At 45.4% G+C, this 17,576-nt stretch overlaps 2 protein-coding genes across 5 annotated transcripts in view; one reads left to right on the top strand and one right to left on the bottom strand.

Moving 5' to 3' along the window:
- Positions 1-442: 442 nt before the first annotated feature.
- On the bottom strand, positions 443-2,762 carry bcl7bb (BAF chromatin remodeling complex subunit BCL7B b). 4 transcript variants are annotated; one of them, XM_047035762.1, is made up of 6 exons: positions 2,584-2,762; positions 1,997-2,072; positions 1,809-1,899; positions 1,468-1,638; positions 1,249-1,352; positions 443-962 (listed from the first exon to the last, which is right to left on the bottom strand). In XM_047035762.1, the coding sequence occupies exons 1-6, from the start codon at positions 2,673-2,675 to the stop codon at positions 888-890; spliced, it is 609 nt and encodes a 202-aa protein (XP_046891718.1). In that variant the 5' UTR covers positions 2,676-2,762; the 3' UTR covers positions 443-887. The 4 variants fall into 4 exon arrangements, with proteins under 4 accessions (XP_046891718.1, XP_046891719.1, XP_046891720.1 ...); XM_047035763.1 differs by having other exon boundaries at positions 1,486-1,638; XM_047035764.1 differs by having other exon boundaries at positions 2,595-2,722.
- Positions 2,763-5,178: 2,416 nt separating this feature from the next.
- Positions 5,179-17,576, top strand: part of hip1 (huntingtin interacting protein 1) — a 24,233-nt gene continuing 11,835 nt past the window's right edge. Inside the window, exons 1-8 of the mRNA XM_047035950.1 lie at positions 5,179-5,573; positions 15,174-15,237; positions 15,360-15,502; positions 15,800-15,856; positions 16,426-16,506; positions 16,751-16,827; positions 17,063-17,124; positions 17,387-17,570. Coding sequence (XP_046891906.1) covers positions 5,451-5,573; positions 15,174-15,237; positions 15,360-15,502; positions 15,800-15,856; positions 16,426-16,506; positions 16,751-16,827; positions 17,063-17,124; positions 17,387-17,570 — 791 coding nt within the window. The 5' untranslated portion in view covers positions 5,179-5,450. The remainder of the gene's footprint in view (positions 5,574-15,173; positions 15,238-15,359; positions 15,503-15,799; positions 15,857-16,425; positions 16,507-16,750; positions 16,828-17,062; positions 17,125-17,386; positions 17,571-17,576) is intronic.

Raw genomic sequence — 17,576 nt, 5'->3', positions numbered from 1 at the left:
CTTTTCGATTGGTTTCTCAAGTACAGTTCCGACAGTAGCGATCACGGATTGGTTATTACAGGCTGTCATTTGCCATATTTGTACAGCCCTTCTTGTAAATCTACGCCCCAAACGTGTTACGTTAGAGGTCATGTGGTGACAGCCAAAATCAATTCTTGACATGATGAAAACCTGTTATATTTTCTACAAGATCAATCACGTTAGTTGACATTTACAGAACGTTTTGGTTATTGTAGTACAATCTTTAGTTCACGTCAAACGAAAGCTAGTCGTGAAGAGCACCATTTTGAAAATGGAGCTAACTTTGAAAGAAAACATAAACGTAACAATTTTTTTTGTAACGTAGGCCTATTCATTAGATTAGTCAAGTTGTACAGTGACCAACAATCAAATAAATTGCAAGAACGGACAATGGGACACAATAATGTCACAACAATGTCAATAATCAATATAAAAAATAACCTTTATTGTGATAAATACGAAGTGGGGCAAAATTAAACAACACACAAAGGAAGTAGAGACAATATAGATTTTAAACCTTCTCTGTATTTTTCATGGCCTGACTCCAACAACAAAAATGTATGCACAAAGCCAATGAACAAGGGAGTATGCAAAACAGTGAACATCAGGGAACTAAAAAGTGACCAATGGCCAACGTAAGCATAATGTATTATGGAATTTAAGGAATGGATATCAATTTAAAAATAAATAAGGTAAATAGAACACTTTATGGGTGTGATTATTTTCTGTTAAACTGTTTATATGGTTTATAAATGCATGATATTTTTCATAAGTATCCTCTATGTGCTTTTCAAAGCAGCAATACAAAAGAGTTGAGCAGAGGTGTCATGCATGTTTACCTAGTTGCTTAGTGAATCAGAGAAAAGCTATCTGAGAATGGCATTTTGCTCTCTGCAAATCTTTTTCAACGGGGGGGCTCCTCCTGGTCCTTCCACTTCCTCCTGAAACAAACAACAAAATAGAAATTTTCAATTATTGTTTTCCCAGTTTTAAAGATTTAAACACCATAAACAATAATCATTTAACCCAAATAATGTAGGCCTAGGCCTATATCCATTAAGATAGTGTTGGGCCTTCTTAACCTTTAGCCATTCATAGTTGTATTTATTTGGCCAATGATGGCACGTATAATTTGTACACTTTAATACACATGGTGTGATATTGGTACAGAAAGGAAAATCTGGCAATAAACCTGAAGTTACAGTGATAAAATGAGAAACAACATACCTCTGTGCTTGGAGCCCTCACTCGAACACTGCACGGCAAGAGCAGGTCCTCCTTGATCAATGTGGGAGGCTCATCTGCACCTTCCTGTTGGGGCTGCAGTGGCTCTGCACACAGCAAGGAACACAGAGTTCATCACTTTCAAACAGATTGCGAAATGCAGTCATTCGTATAGTTGTTCTAGGACTTAACAGTAATCAGTGTTGCTGTGCTGTATTCTACCATCCACTCTCTCCTGACCCAGCATTGGAGGCTGAGGGTCCTCTGAACGGATGGTGAAAGTGTGGGAAACAGGACTGACTGCATCGCTGGCATGCTGTGAACTGGAGGAGCTGCTGCCGTCCACTTTAGGCTGGTACACATCAGACATGAAGCTCTGGTTGCTGTTCTCATCTGAAATGCAGACCAGAGTTTCAGAGCTGTCAGAACTGAGTGTATTAATGTAGGTGGCAAAATGCAAAGCAACTCCTTATGAGGTTTCTGTTGATTTGTTTATTTTGGCTTTCAAATGGCTCCGCAGACAACATGATTCTGACCGGGGAAGTGATACCAGGCTGTCTTACCTTGAAAATCTAGTAAGGCAGAGCTGGTGTTCTCTAAGACAACATCTTTCAGGCCTTGAACCTCTCCACCTGTTGATTTGCTGCGGTAAATCTAAGAGATAATACAAGAGTAAAATCAATGGACCAAGTCCAAGTACTTTACTGGGTAAGTCAAGTACAATTCAATGAACTATCAAAATTGTTTTTACCTGTTTGGTATCTGTTACAGGTACCCACTTGAAAATACGCAGGGAGGTGTCTCCCACTGTGACCCACTTCTTCTCCCTAACAGTTAGAGATTGCAAAGTCTGTCCAAATCTTACAAATATGCAATCATTGGTAAGGTATTCCAACTACTATTGTTGTATAGTAATACCTTTTGAGTTATAACTCATATATAGGTTAGCAATTACTGGTTAGTTACTAAGGATTGCCAAAAGGTGGCAAATAATTCCAATGTACATGCAGCCTACTTGGGACAAATGACAATAAACTAAACCTTTATAAATACAACTTTTATGGGATTGCAAACAAAACAAGAATTGTCGATTGTTACATACGTTCTAATTACATCTTAATGAAGGTGTATTTTCAACTACAACTAATAACCACACTGCATGTTACATTGTTTCGACATGTGATAGTTGTAGCCATTTTGACAGCTCATCTGCAACAAATCCGCTAGTCCCTCCTTGCCAATAGCAGCGCTCTCTATTGGCTAATCCTTACAGAACTTTTTCCGAGTACATTTGCAGTGAGGCTTTGCAAATATGTATGTTAAACATAATTTACTTACCATTTACGCACTTTTTCAATTGCTGCCAGAACCTTTTTAATGTCATCTTTAGCGCGACTACGAGTTTCTGCACGCCCTGACCTCCCAGACATAATACGATACTTATTTCTCTGTAGAGACAATTCGCTGCCTGCAACTCATAAACTTGAAGCGTTTAAGCTTCTCCTCCGTTGCAATCTCGCGAGGCTTTACAACCTTGCGTAAGATATTTCTCACCCGCGCTCTCTTTTAGAATCCTCGTAACAGAGTTTATTTTTCATCTGTTTTACAGCTGAGTAGGAACAGTAAGGAGAAACGTGCCCCTTCTCTCTCCAAGCAACATGAAAGCCCTTTTTACAGATCCTGAAGAGATCATGAATGCTATGCCAGAAGATATGTCGATCTATTATGATAATAGTGTTTCGACTGTAAGATTCAACCACACATCCCTCTCTGAGGCTGGACTGGTACACATCCCTCCCTGAGGCTGGACTGGTACACATCCCTCCCTGAGGCTGGACTGGTACACATCCCTCCCTGAGGCTGGACTGGTACACATCCCTCTCTGACGCTGGACTGGTACACATCCCTCCCTGTGGTTGGACTGGTCCACATCCCTCCCTGTGGTTGGACTGGTACACAGTCTAGTTTCACCTCCCTGTCTCCATGGACGGGTGGACCTGCGAGAAGCCTGGTGGTCAGGGTTGAGTCTTTTACATTACTGAGGGAGCAGAGAACATCAACATCAGCCCAGAGCAGGATTTTCACTGTCATTATGGAGAAGTTATTCGTCTCCATGAATGAACACATTCTCACACACTGGTCAACTGGTCAACTGGTCAACTGACCAGTGAAATGCAGGGAGGCTAAATGTTTCAGAAAGTGTGTTTTCTGTACATGTCTCTCGTAGAAGAGAACATAGGAGGTCCTCTGCCTGCTCTGAAAGACAGACGCCTTGACGTCGTCTCCTTGACAATGTTATCGTTATAGAAGAGCCAGCGGTCTGTCGGGTCCTCAGGGACACCGTCTGTATAGAGGCCGTCACAGACGTAGCGGCCTGGAGGGAGGAGATGGGTGTTGGCGGGAGGAGATGGGAGTCTACAGCTAATGTTTCTCCAATGCAATGGAATAAGAAAACATCTCCAGTGTCTGAAACAGAGCTGATCTACAGACCCAGTGTTTAACATGGTCAATGACTGGCACATCTTCTATACATGATTAGAACGTTGACAACATAAATGACTGTGTATTGCACAGATTGCCAACCATAACATGGTCAATGTTTATTCAACCATTTGAGCATACATGCCCAACATGTGGGCATGTATGCTCATTTTATTTGTTAAGCATTATTAATATTAATGATAACAAATAAGATAGAGACGTAAACAGTACAGCAATTGGGGCACAGAAGCCCAGTTAGAAAAATAGAAGGAGACTCATCTAGAGCTCAGCAATAGCCAAATGACTCCAAGCAAAACTCTTCAGGATGATGGAGATGTGTAACAGACTGCCATATTTAGAGACCTATAGTATCACCAGCCTACTGGATGATAGTGAGTCTCAACAAAGGTAATGATCAATAGTTAGCCGGACACCCTCAATACCTAAAACTATTGTCTCCAGATGAAAGATGTGGCAAAAAAAATTGCGTGGAGCAAAAAAAAAAAGCCTTGTGTTAATTGTGTAACTGTGTGTCTGCCAGGCAGTGCCAGAGCAACTCATTCCTTTGTGTCCATACATGATGTAATCAGTGAAATCTGCTGCAGAATGAAGGTTGAAGTGCAGAGCTATATCTGGTCTGCTCTGATACAACCACATGACTCCAAACTCATTGGACAGTGTTCCATCATCATGTCATTTAGTAAAAATGGCTCTAAATATAGGCGACCGCCCTACATGCTGAAGAAAAAAAACTACATTATTGTAACCATCCTGCTCTAAATGAGCAGGATGACCTCTGTGACATGCTTGCGTGTAAAAAGGGCTATACAAATACATTTGATTTGATTTGATTTAAATGGGGGATTACTTTGGGCTCGAATTTGTAAATGGTTCGGATGATGTAACTGAAGCAGTCATATGTTGTACTGTCAAACACAAAGAAAGCCTAAAGACAACACAAGTCCACGTGCAGTAGACTATATTTGGCAACTGACCAGCAGAGGGTAGTAGGCTGGATGGCAAAGGAACTACTGCCCAGACAGGAGAAGAAAACAAAGGATGCTGTAGAATCAGGATTAGAGGGATAGTCGTGACTTCTGAATTATGATTTTGAAATTAGGATCTGTATTAGGAAATGATTAGGCTGAGTGTAGCCTAAACGTGTAGTTAGCCTAAGCGTGAATTCTTGTTTTGTCTTGTGGACCGAACAGAGGCAAAATAAACAACATTTCTAATGTTATGGACTGTGATGTTATAAAAAATATTTACAACAGTGACAAAACAAACATGCAAAATAACGGTGAAATGGGCGGGCACATGCAGGATTACAGCCAGTAGTTGACAATGATGGGAGGAGTCTTTGACAGTTGCTGCGTCTCTAGGCAAATATCAGCCTTGTTCATTAGCGTCAAACTTTGGTATCCTGGCAGGCACACTGATATAGAGTGCATAGGGATAGGATGTAAGTCGCTAGAGTGTGTATGTTTGTCTTCTAAAGATCAGCCAATGCAGCAGCGCCATTGTAGGCTACAGCAGGGCTTAAAAACATGATAGGAGCCTATGGACAGACGCGCGCTGGGGCGGTGGACAGGCCAGATGACCTGCTGAATCGGTTGACGGCATGGGTTTCTGCTACTCTGTTTTTAGTTCTACTTCAAACAATTAATTTAATAACATATCTGCATCTATATATTTGTCATCGTGGGTATTCAAAATAGTCAACAATGGATCGTGTGAAAAGCTCCATGCAGCAAGTACCGAACGCAATTCCTAAAGCTTTGATCCGACGGACCACTGGTGCTGCCAACAGTTTGGAAGTTGAAAAGGAGAACTTTGAGCGCAGCCAGGTAGGCACTGATATTGGCATGGAATTCATGTTTGTGGTGTAGTCTAACATGAAGTTAGAGCTAGTTGTGTTACGATTGTGTATTATAAAGTAGGCCTTGTGAAGTCTTTGCACTCTTGAAACACGGTGTCGATCCCTCTCGTACAAGACAAACTATCAACAGATAGGCTTCACATGGTATAATAGTTTATTATTTTGCTACACAATTAAATATAAGCTGGACTAGTGACAGTAACAGATATCTGCCCAACCTTTCAACCACCCTGGTCAGACACAAATCTGTGCAACAAAAGAGCTGGTGAAATGTGGGTCAGTTAAGCGAGCTGATTTATGTATTTAGAAATAATTCAGATGATAGAATCGTAGGTTTCAGAGGACGAAATGCGCTGTGTCTGAAATATCCATTTGTACCGTCATGTATTGACCTGCAGTAAAAGGCTTTTAGATACCAGTGGGAGTTACGTTAGCAAATGGCCTAACCTGAGTGGTTAGTGATGGGTTCGGGAAAGTGCTACTGGAATACAGGGTGCGTGAAAGCTGGGTCTTTTTGAAGGCTTCCTCACTGATATTGTCACGTTTGCACAATAATGAAGGATTCCATCTTAGATGTTGTCATACTCTACATGACTTGAGACATGAAGGTATAAGAGAAGACTGCTCACATTGATAGGCCCACTTCCTGTCTGGTGGGCTGTTCCTGTCTTCCCAGACCAGAAAGGAAGTAAAGTAGGTCAGAAAAATCAAGCCTGGCTAGATTGTCCTTCTGGAAGGTGTGCAGCAGAGCGGTTACAACCTGCCTTTTAAGTCTACATTTGCTGCTACATGCAGCAAGACAAAGCTCACCCATCACTGCACTTATGGTACAGGACAAGTTTGGCTGTCCAGGTTCAGAGCATCCATTTACATTTATTCATTTAGCAGACGCTCTTATCCATAGCGACTTAAAGTAAGTACAGGGACATTTCCCCCGAGGCAAGTAGGGTGAAGTGCCTTGCCCAAGGACACAACGTCATTTGGCACGGCCGGGAATTGAACCAGCAACCTTCTGATTAAGAGCCTAATTCCCTAACCGCTCAACCATCTGACCCCTCCACTGGGTCGTGTGTGTGTGTGTGTGTGTCAGGCCTGCTCACTAAGTCAATCTCCAGAGATTCTGCATTCAGTAAGTGTGTTGAGTTACTAGTCATTAACATCATGAGTTTCTTGTGTAAGATCTTTGTGAATTTATGATTATAATTTTAGTAGTATCACTGAAAACAGATTTCATGTTTGTGGTTTTTGTCTGATTTGGATCTTTAACAGAGACCCAGAGCTGGATATGGTGAAAGAATCAATGATACCAGTCTGTGGTTTACAGGGATCAGCGGGAGTTAATCTGATCTGATCTGTTGTACCCTGAGCTGCCTAAATCTGCTGCCTTTCACCTCCTGAGAGAAACTACCAGCTTGTATGTGTGCTTATAGACCTCTACCTGGTTCCTCCATTCAGGCATAAGCACTCCACTAGCAGCTACATCTGGTCTATAGATTTTGCAAGACAGAGAAATGTGCATTGATAGCACTGAATGTTCATTGAACAAGACTGTCGACTGAACAAGGTTTTTATGTGAACTAGTATGTACCAGAGTTTCTATTTGAGAAAGTTACATAAACAACAAGGGTGTGTTCAAAACCCTATTTGTCCACAGGGTTATAAAAATAGTTTCCCTGGGCCAAGATAACACACTGTTTATGTGTAATTACATGTCGCATCTTATGGTTTGGTAATTCCCTCTTTGATAAACAGTTAAGAGGATTTATTTTTATTATTCACTATGTTGCGCTTGTTTTTTTCTGATGTCTCTTGACATCAATGAACTTGTATAAAGATGTTTTGGCAAAGAATGCCACACAAACTAATAACATACTCTTAGATTTCATGCTCTCAAGAGACTTGTGTTTTTATGTGATTGCAACGCATGAATTAAAGACTACTTTTATGGCCAGAAATGAAAATATCTTTATCTATGACAGCGTGTCTGGACAGTTATCTGGAAGGAAACAACAATAAAAACAGCTTTAGTTACACCCAGTCCGAGGATGCAAGTCCCATACTGGGGTGTTTATTGTGGGATACGGAGTGCCTCCACAACTCAGCCACATGTCTTGCATAATTAAGACCTTCCCATGCTGTTGCAGGCAGGCTAGGTGTGTGTCTCTGGTCCTGTGTTAATTGGTGCTGCCCCCCAGCCTGTGCCCCCTTTAGTCCTGCAGTGCCCTGGCAGCTGTGGAATTTGGGGGAGGAGCATGGGCTGTGTCCCTCGGGCACAAGCAGTACATAACAGGGTGGACCCAAACTAGCACTCTAATCTCCCCCCCTCCCCCCTCTCTGTCTCTGTCCAACTCCATAACTGTGCATTGCTGTTTTCCTCATCCACTTTAGACCCTCCTCTAACATAAAACCTTGTGGTTATCATCACCAAATGACAGCCACAAAAGATGAATGGCCTAATGAACGAGACACACAGAGACACACACTCACACACAGGGTGGCCAATAAAAGCAGTGAGGCAGCAGAAAGAGCAGGAACTGGCCCGTGGACTCAGCATTGGCTATGGATTAGTCCTGTACATGAGTAGCAACTCATTCAGCTAACGTGCAACAATGAGGACATAATGATTTAGGATTTTAACCAGGACAAAAACCATACTGTATGGTTGGAGTTCAAAAGGACATTTGACATTTTAGAACTTCTGTAATTTCAGACTGATTTATGACCTCCAGAGAATTACTGATACGGATATTGAACCGTCATCACGAGCTTGATTGAATTGAAAGTTATGAGGACGGGGCTTAAAGTCCACTGTCTGTGTTTCATTTTGCATGGCTTGGTTCTAATCATTGTACAAGGCCATTTACTGAGACCAGCAAGAGGAGGGCGGGAAGGGGGTGTGGGCAGATGATTCTCAGACCTTATGTTCTGGGCCTTGCAGCACCTATATGGAGGCTGTGGGGCAGAGAGACTCAGTAGGAATAATGTAGGCCTATGTGAGAAAATGTTGCTAGTCCATCGAGCCGTGTTTAGTGGACCCATGCAGTACCAGGAAGTGGAAGGACTCTGGGAAAAGAGCTGGCATTGTCTGTAGAGAGATTATTTGTTTTGAGCATCCAGTATGTCAGCAGGATAATAAGTCACCGATTGATTACTGTGCCTCAGTCCAAATTCATCAGCTTATGATGTATACATACTATAGAAGGACTAGAAGGACAGTTTCACAATCAGTGAGCCTTCTGCTTCCAACTTATAGCTGGCCAATTATATATCTCGAGTTACACATAAGGCCCACTGTAAGGCTTATAAGAGAGGCATGCAGTTTTGTTTTTGCTCGACATATTAATTGGACTAAAATAATTTGTCTATTTTTTATATTTCAAATGTATAATAGCCTACTGGATATTTTGAAGGAAAAACGCATTAAATTTCATGTATGTGGGAGTCTAGCGCCTAAACGTGCCAAAAGGTGTCAACGTGCGTCCAGCCGAGGATTTGAGTCGTGTTCCTGTCTGGTTGTCGTTTCAATCTCAAATCGGTTATGGTTTCCGCTGCGCCTCAGAGAAAAACCAGATGGGGGCACCATTGACAACAATTTGCCATCATGAGGCAAGCCACTTCCCAGCATCTGTAGCCTACAGGCTACTTAAGTTGACTAAGTTGACTACCAACACGTTAGGTAAACAGATGGGTAGGCAAGTTGCTTGTCGGCTATGGCGTAGGCCTATTTGTAAGGTTTCTGTAGGCTAGCCTACTAAAGTCTAGCCTATCATTCAGAACTGATAACCAAAATAGTATATTTAGTTTGTTTTTATATCACGATCAGCAATAAATTGTATTTTAAGATGGACCATTAAACATGGGCTAAATATAGCCTACATTTGGTCAGCAATTTAACCAACTACTGAATAACATGTAAACGGCAGATTGTCACAGTAGGCTACTGTAGGCTACGACGAACGTTGGACGCTCTGCCTATGTCTTTGTGTTCTGTCTATTGAGTGTATGCTGTTTAGTTTTGTTCTGTTACTTGTGTGTTGTAGAGGTAGGCTATATCCTACTATTTTAGTTAGAGTTTGGGCGGGGGTTGTGCCTTCCCCCTCCGCAGCCATTGTCTGTCTTGAGAGCGCGCAGTTTTGCACTAAATACGCTTCAGCTTCACACATCAGTCAACACACAGGCTACAGGCAAACGAAAAGGGATACAATGTGCGACTATAAAAAAGAAAAACATTTGACTTTTTGGAGTAGCCTGGCGTGGCCTATCTTTTCTATATATTTTAGTTCCGCGTCTCACTAGTCAGATACAGCGTAGACCCCACGAACTGAGCACGTAGGACCAGTAGATAACCTACTAAGAGAACCAACACGAAAGGAATTGGCGAGGATCTGATACCAAATCTGAACACATGTTGAGCTAACGGCCCATTTTAACACTCCACTGAAAGCGATTCCTTCTTTCCGTTATAGCCATTCTGACGAAGGTTTTTTCTTGTTACCAGCGACCGAGTCGCTTTGGTTTTATACAAACCCGCTACATTTCCCGGGGACAACCATGGATCTCGGTAAAATGGTAGGTTTTCAGACGTCCTTTGCAGCAAACATACATGGAAAAGTGCAACAGCTATATGCATATCGGTGTAGGAGGAATGTGGGTACAAATTCGTGTATTTTTTCCAGGGCTTTAATTTATCTAATAAAGACGCTATTGACAAATGTTTTTGACTTAACATCACAATACATTTAACAAGATAGACACGATTAAATCAACAGCTTAGGTTACATTGGCGCCCGCGTCTCTTCCTTTACACAATCTGGTGCCAATTATCAAGCATATGGTTATTGGGAAGTGTGAGCATTAACTCAAGTAATTAGGCTACAAAGTAAGGTGTTCAGTAAGTAATATGTGAGCTATATTGTTTTTATATTAGTTCCGTCAGACGGATGAATTATTGCGTTTTGAAGTAAGTTGGTGTAGCAGCCCATCATCTTGTTGTTGGCCAAGGGCTTCTGGGCAGTACGGCAAAGTAATGCTTTTTTACCCATTTAGTGAATTTCAAAATATTGCTAACGCGTTGTATCGTCATTGTTTACTGTGTATTACATAGGTTTTGTAATTGTAAATGTATAACAGGCATCACTGTGGACACAGTTTGAGTTTTGAGCAGCAGGTGGGCCAAACATCTGCCCCAAAACGGTGTCTAATGTAGGCTACTTAGCTCTCTCGGAGATGTGAAAAAACAGTTTGATTGTGCTGCCCGGCACACGCATTAGGTAATTTGTCCTAAGTGTAGACATTCTTGCATAATAGGCTACTTTAAAATAACATGGCAGGTTTTCAAGACAGGAGAAGGCTACTCCTTGTCCCGACAGTAGGCATTATGCCTACTTATTCCTATGTTCAGTGGATGGACATGATAAGGAGACTAGGCGGCAGATGGGTTTTTACGACTTCTTTATGACAACAACAGGTTTTCAGGAAGGTCTGCTCGTCACATTAAGCTTATTGGGTTTTTAGAAGGCCTTTCCCAAACAGGAATCTACTTAAAGCCGTCCTGTTCAATGGCTTGTAAACTGGCCATGGGCTCTTAAGGTTTTATTAGCATAGTCTTTTGGCCTGTCCCCTAGAGCCCACTCTATGGTCAGCGAGTCTTTTCAACCACCTGCTGACCTCCAGCCCAACCACATGAACAAAGGCTACTGCTGGTCTGAGGTTCCAAGCTTTGACCAGCCACGCTTGGATGCTTATTACAATGGACTCTTCAAAGACATCATCATTCCCCAGAAGCAGCTGTTTCCCTTCATCCAGAATGTACATCATCCTGAATGTACATCATCCAGAATGTACATCATCCAGAATGTACATCATCCAGAATGTACATCATCCTGAATGTACATCATCCTGAATGTACATCATCCTGAATGCATTGTGCAGGTTATTTCTCCCTTCCTTTGAAGTTGTTTCCCTGTTTGAGTTGATTGTGGTCTGGATGTTGCCAGTTTGTGATAGTTCAGGTCTCACTCAGGAAGAGGGACCGGGACGAAAAGATTGCGGTCTCCTCGTCTGGCTGTTCTCGAGGTGTAGAGTGAGTGTTCCATAAAAGCGGATGTGTAAGTCAGATGTGAGTACATTACTAAAACAGTCCTTAGCCAAGCAGCACAGAGGGTCCTTTCTAGCAGCGCGACCTTTAGAGAAGCGTGATGTTGAACCTGAAGAAACGGACTGGCTAACTGTTTCCCTTTGAAGACTTTGGACTTGGAGATGTGGTGCATTGAGTCATAATAGCAGAGTTGATATGGAGGAGTGTATTGTGTTTTAGCTGTTTGGTCACAGATGCAAAGAGAGCTTTTGAGGAAGTGGGAAGTCGTTTGAGTAATTACAAGTATCCTCACAAGAGCAGGACGAGGGGGTGTATTAAGTGATATGTAAGCCTGTAATTCGATGGTGATCTAGGCGTTTTCCGCTTAGCGCTATGGGCACCTGGAGGAAGTGGTTCATGTGAATGACAGGGCAGGAGCTGGGCCGGAGAGGTCGAGTTGCCCGGTTACAAAGCTGAGGGTGAAGAAGGGCGGAGCTGGGCATATTTCAGCAGGCAGGAAATGGGCAGGACGGGGTATGCCAAGACAGGAAGCCTGACTGAGTGCCCCCCCCCCCCCCCCCCCCCCCCGTCATGTCTAAGTGACCCACCACCAAAGTACCTCGGCATACATAGCAGGCACATTCATAGCCAGCCACGCGTGTTTCCTGTTTCCATTCCTCCCGCCGTCCTCCATGTTTACCCATTCCTATGTAGGATGGCAAGTCCCAGCCAGCACCTTCACCGTGACTGGCTCCCCTTGTGTGACAGCAGCCCCACAGACACAACTTGTCAGGCTGTTGTACATTCTGAGGTCATCGCAGCGTGCGATCTGATGCAGACGCTACGCGTCGGACATAAATGTGTTATTGAGACGCGTAACTGAAATCCAAGTTTACAAATCCTTGGAGAAATGAAAATGTGTCGAGTCTAGTGAGAGACTTGGCAAGGAGAGAACAGGGAGATGAATGTTGTGTGATTTCAACAGGCCATCATCTGAAGCACTCCTTATGACCACATCATCAGCAGCGTCTGACATCGACCTCTGCTCTAATGACTCAACCATAATGTCATGTCAGGACAGCTAACCCCCAGGGAACTTGAGCTTCATTTGGAGAGAAAACGATTCATTGATATTGTAACAGGAAAAAAACATGCGTATGAATTTCAAGAAATGGGGTATTAGTCACATGTTCAAAACATTTCCAAAAACCAGGCCTAGCCCACGAAATATGACTCAACAATGATTATATTGCTTAATCACTACAAATTCTCTGTATCCCTTTAAGTGGCTGGCCATGCCGGCCCTGTGGTAGACGGTAGAGCAAGGAGCAGCATATCAATGCAGACTGTAATCCTTCCCCTGAATGAGTCTGTCGAGCGTGCGTGTGCATCAGACGTGGTCTTGCAAGCTCCGTCAGAGGCATATGGGCCCCTGTTCTCTCCGAACCGGAGTCGAACCGACCACCTCTGACTTCCCAAGTGCCACCACTACCAACGACGCCAACGAAAAGCTGGCTGTTCGTTGACGCGGGTGGCCTGTTACATACCTGAGGAGTGAGTTTCACCGATTCACACCGGTTACATGTGTTTGAAAACAGGCCAGCTGGGAGAAGACGGGTCCATCTCCCGCCCCCTTCTCCCTCCTACCCTCTTCCCTCTTCACCACTTATTCTCACCTTTAATTGGATTTGCTCTAGCGGTCCTCATTTCACTTCGTCACAGGTCCATGCTGAGAGGAGCTCGTCGGCCGCTGATTCCAGTGGGCAGCAGCAGCAGCCATTGCCAGGAGTCCTGGGCAGCTGGCTTCCTCATTCATACGCACCGCACAGCCTCACAGCGGACTAATTGGGTCGTTCCTGTGTGGGAACGGGCTTGCCCAAGTGCTCTGTCTTGCGATGGTTCCATGGTGTTCAGATTGCTTCACGAAAACAATTTTGACAGTGTTTGACTGACACGTTGGGATGTAATAGCAGGTGTTGTGGCTGGCCAACTTCCTGGGCTGGGGTTACACACCTCCGTCCTGCTGGGGACTCTCATCTGGGAACAGTGACGCCTAAAGATGGCCGCTCGTTCTCTGGCACTCGTCTTGGCTCGAGCGTGCGCACACTAGCACTGTCCGAAGGCTGAATGCTAGCAGGTTTGCTAGCAGCCGCTACACGCGCCGCGTGATGCGACAGCGCCTCCATCCCCATGGATAGTTAATCCCGCGTCGCTTGGCTCTCCGACACGGGGAGGATCGAATGGCTCCCCAGTAGCAGGACTACGAGTCAAGCCCAGATTCATGGGTGGAGTTGAATTGGAACCAGGGCTGGTGTTGTGAGGCCACGGGCCAGCATGACATTCCAACTCCCTCGGCCTCCTCTCCCTTCCCCTCCGTCTGAGAAGGCACAGCTGTGACTTAATTAGACGAGCAGTACGAAAATCGATCTTGTCGATACAATGCCTGTCTTTGTCACCTTGAGCTGTTGGTATGTTATTTAAATCAGGGAGGGCCCGAAAATGCTCGCACTGTTGACCGTCAAAGACAAAACTCTAAAACCCAAGGCTGAAGGCTTATATGGACTGCCTGGAATGTCTTCAGTGTTTTCAGTCTTGGCCTCTCAACGATGCCAAGTGCAGTGGACATTCCTGTTCATGCCACGCTCGGCATGTTGTTTCTCTCGTGTATGAACCGTACTCCCGTACTGCAGGAGATTTTCGCTGGTCCCCTTCCTTTCCCAGGCTCCCGTGGAGGACTCGGGCCATCTGGGGGAAGTGAGATTATTAAGTGAGCCTGTCCCCTCCTGACCCCGGTCGTTCACCTCGGGCTCTGTATCACTGCTCCTCATCACACGGGACGTGTGAGACGGCACGTCACATGCCTACCTTCGTTTTGAAAGGAGGGTCCGAAAAAAAAGGAGGAAGCATTCCAGGAATTGTGTTTGACGGATATAGGACTTGAGCAACGTGGATAAAAAAAGAACAGTTTGCAGATTCACGCCGGAATATTTTCTTGGAGTCTGATTTGAAATCAGCGGGTTTGCGATCAAAGGAGGACTTGGTAATGTTCTATAGCTAATGAGAATCTACAACGCAATGTTATACATCTGAGAGTTACTGAGAGAGTCTTGTATCTGTGTGTATAAGCAGCCCCTTTTTGCTGCTCCTGTCTGTTGGACTGCCTTAGCCCGTCTGTGGTGACACACACACACACACACCACACCACCACCAAACAAGGGACCCCTCTAGCCCCCCCCCCCCCCCCCCCCCCCTTCTGTGGGACTGCCTCAGCATCTCAGGGGTGACCCCCTCACACAACCAAACAAGGAGCCTCTCTGGGCTCTCTCCTCACGAGGCTGCGCCTCTGAATATCAACAAGCTGCCGAACCTCCAACAGCAGATCCTGGCTGCACTACTGTCCATTTTGAAGGCTGTCTGTTGTCATTCCAGTGGAATATCTTTGGTCCTGGATTAGCCCTGCTCTGAATAGGTTCTGTTCTGTTTCCTCCACAGGCTGTGAGCATCAACAAGGCAATCAACATACAGGAAGTGGCCGTCAAAGAGAAGCATGCCAGGAATATCCTTTTGTAGTTATGTGTGTGTGTGTGTGCGTATAAATATTAGAAATCCTAAGCTCTCCAGTGTGCCGTTGTGACATGGCTGTCTCCTGTCGGTTATTTCCTTGACTGACCGTCTCACCCTGCATCTTGGGGACCCACCATGAAAAGGGGGCCCATACGTTCTGGGCAGCAGTCAACCGTCTGCCCCTGTCCAGCAACGCTGTGTTATGCTGGAAGTTCTGCCACGTCTTCCACAAGCTCCTGCGAGACGGACATCCCAACGTGAGTATTGGACCCAGAAAGCCCTCCAACCGAGTACTGTGTTACCCAGAACCTCCAGGTCTGTAGACCCGCCGGACTGCAGTCTGGTGGTCCGATAGCATCGAGCTAGTGTTACGCTGCGGTTACGGTGTTCAGTAAATTTGTTCTGTCAACATCTATTGACCTAGATAGATACCATTGTTTAGGTGTGGTTGGTTTGGTTGCCATTCTCTCTTTCTCCTCTCTCTCCTCTCCTCTTATTCTCCTCACCATTTTCCCTTTTCTCTGTCTCCCCCATCTGTCCGTCCGTCCCTGCAGGTGATAAAGGACTCCATGAGGAACAAATCCGATCTCAGCGACATGAGCAGGATGTGGGTAAGCGAGAGGTCGTTGCGGCCGTGCCCACAAGCCTCACCACAGCTTGGTGTCTTCTGGCCAGCCTGCTGTCCAGACGCACAGCCCCCCGAGCCCTGCCAGACAGAACGCTGCCGTGTGACATCAGGACTGACAATGGCATTGGCTGGGTCACCTCTTTATGAGCCAAGCGGTTTTAAGCCAGCTGTGTTTCCACCGAGGTCACAGCTTATCTGGAAACGAGTGTGTTTAGACACAAGTTGACCGCAGATCAAGCCGATTCAAATCCCCCCCGCACTGTATGATGCTTTAGATAAAAGTGTGCTGAAAAATTAATTTTTCTCAATTGTTCCGATTCCACCAGCGAACAGTGTACTTCCAAGATCAGGTCTCACTTTGTGCTCTGCCCTTCCTGTTGTGACATCACTCACTCACAGAGCTGAGAAAGCAGAAGTGTAGATGTGTTGACCTCGCCCAGAGCATTTTCTTAAATGTCAGAGTATATTCTCCAGCTACCAGATCGAGATCTCCTCCTCACCCTGTCTCACACTCCTCCTCCTCTCTCCCACCCCTCTTCCCTCCGCCCCCAGGGTCACCTGAGTGAGGGATATGGAAAGCTGTGCAGTATCTACCTTAAACTGCTCATCACCAAGATGGAGTTCCACATCAAAGTGAGTATGCTGGCCCGTTGAGTCGCCCGGTGTCCTCCATCTCTCACCATCTCTTCCAGTCCTCACAAGTGTAGACCCAGGACGCTGGGACACGAACAGCCTGCGTTCAAGTGTGTTTTATAGACTTACGAGTGGGCTTACGAGGATGGACTGGGGAAGTATGTGTGTGTGCATTCCTCCTGTGTCTGATCAGTGATACCTACTGAGCACCCAGCACTCATCCGATATCCTCCTGTCTCCCCAGAATCCCCGTTTCCCGGGCAACCTTCAGATGTCCAACCGGCAGCTCGACGAGGCAGGAGAGAGCGACGTCAACAACTTGTGAGTGCGTCTTTGTCCTCTGAGCGCCCGCCCGGCACAGGGGCTACCTCCCAGGACCGCTGTACTCATGTTCAGGGCTCTGCCACCAAGGGTACACAATCACATAGAGAAAACAACATGTCGGTTTCAGATTGTTCCTGTCACTGAAGTTAGTCTCTAAATCGGAATCTCTCCCCAAGCCTGTTTGTGTTCACCCCCTGGGTGTGTGTGTGTGTGTGTGTGTGGTTCCCTCAAGCTTCCAGTTGACGGTGGAGATGTTTGATTACCTGGAGTGTGAGCTGAACCTGTTCCTGAACGGTAGGCCACTCTGGAAACACTCCCGTCATTGAGCCCTAAGGACTGGGCCTTGGGGACTGTTGCTGGGCGGGGGCTGGGGCTGGGGATTGGGAATGGCTGCACAGGAAACCACAGGGACTGGGGGGGAGGACGAGGACGAGGGGGGCATGGAAAAGTGATGTCATGCGATAAAAAATAGTTGTTGTTGTTGTAATGACTCTCAGTTATGACTTGGCAGTGTGAGAGCCACTTTGTGACAGGTGTGTGTGTGTGTCTCTTCCAGTGTTCAGCTCTCTGGACATGTCTCGGTCAGTGTCCGTGACGGCGGCAGGGCAGTGTCGGCTTGCTCCTCTCATCCAGGTGATCCTGGACAGCAGCCACCTGTACGACTACACGGTCAAGCTTCTCTTCAAGCTGCACTCCTGTGAGTGGCTCCCTCTGCTGGTCACACAGCATGCAGACACAAAGCCACC

Source organism: Hypomesus transpacificus, chromosome 15 (genome assembly GCF_021917145.1).
Source record: "Hypomesus transpacificus isolate Combined female chromosome 15, fHypTra1, whole genome shotgun sequence".
In the NCBI taxonomy this organism is placed as follows: domain Eukaryota; kingdom Metazoa; phylum Chordata; class Actinopteri; order Osmeriformes; family Osmeridae; genus Hypomesus; species Hypomesus transpacificus.
Note: the sequence above shows the minus strand (reverse complement) of the source record. Positions and strands in the feature narration are given on the sequence as shown.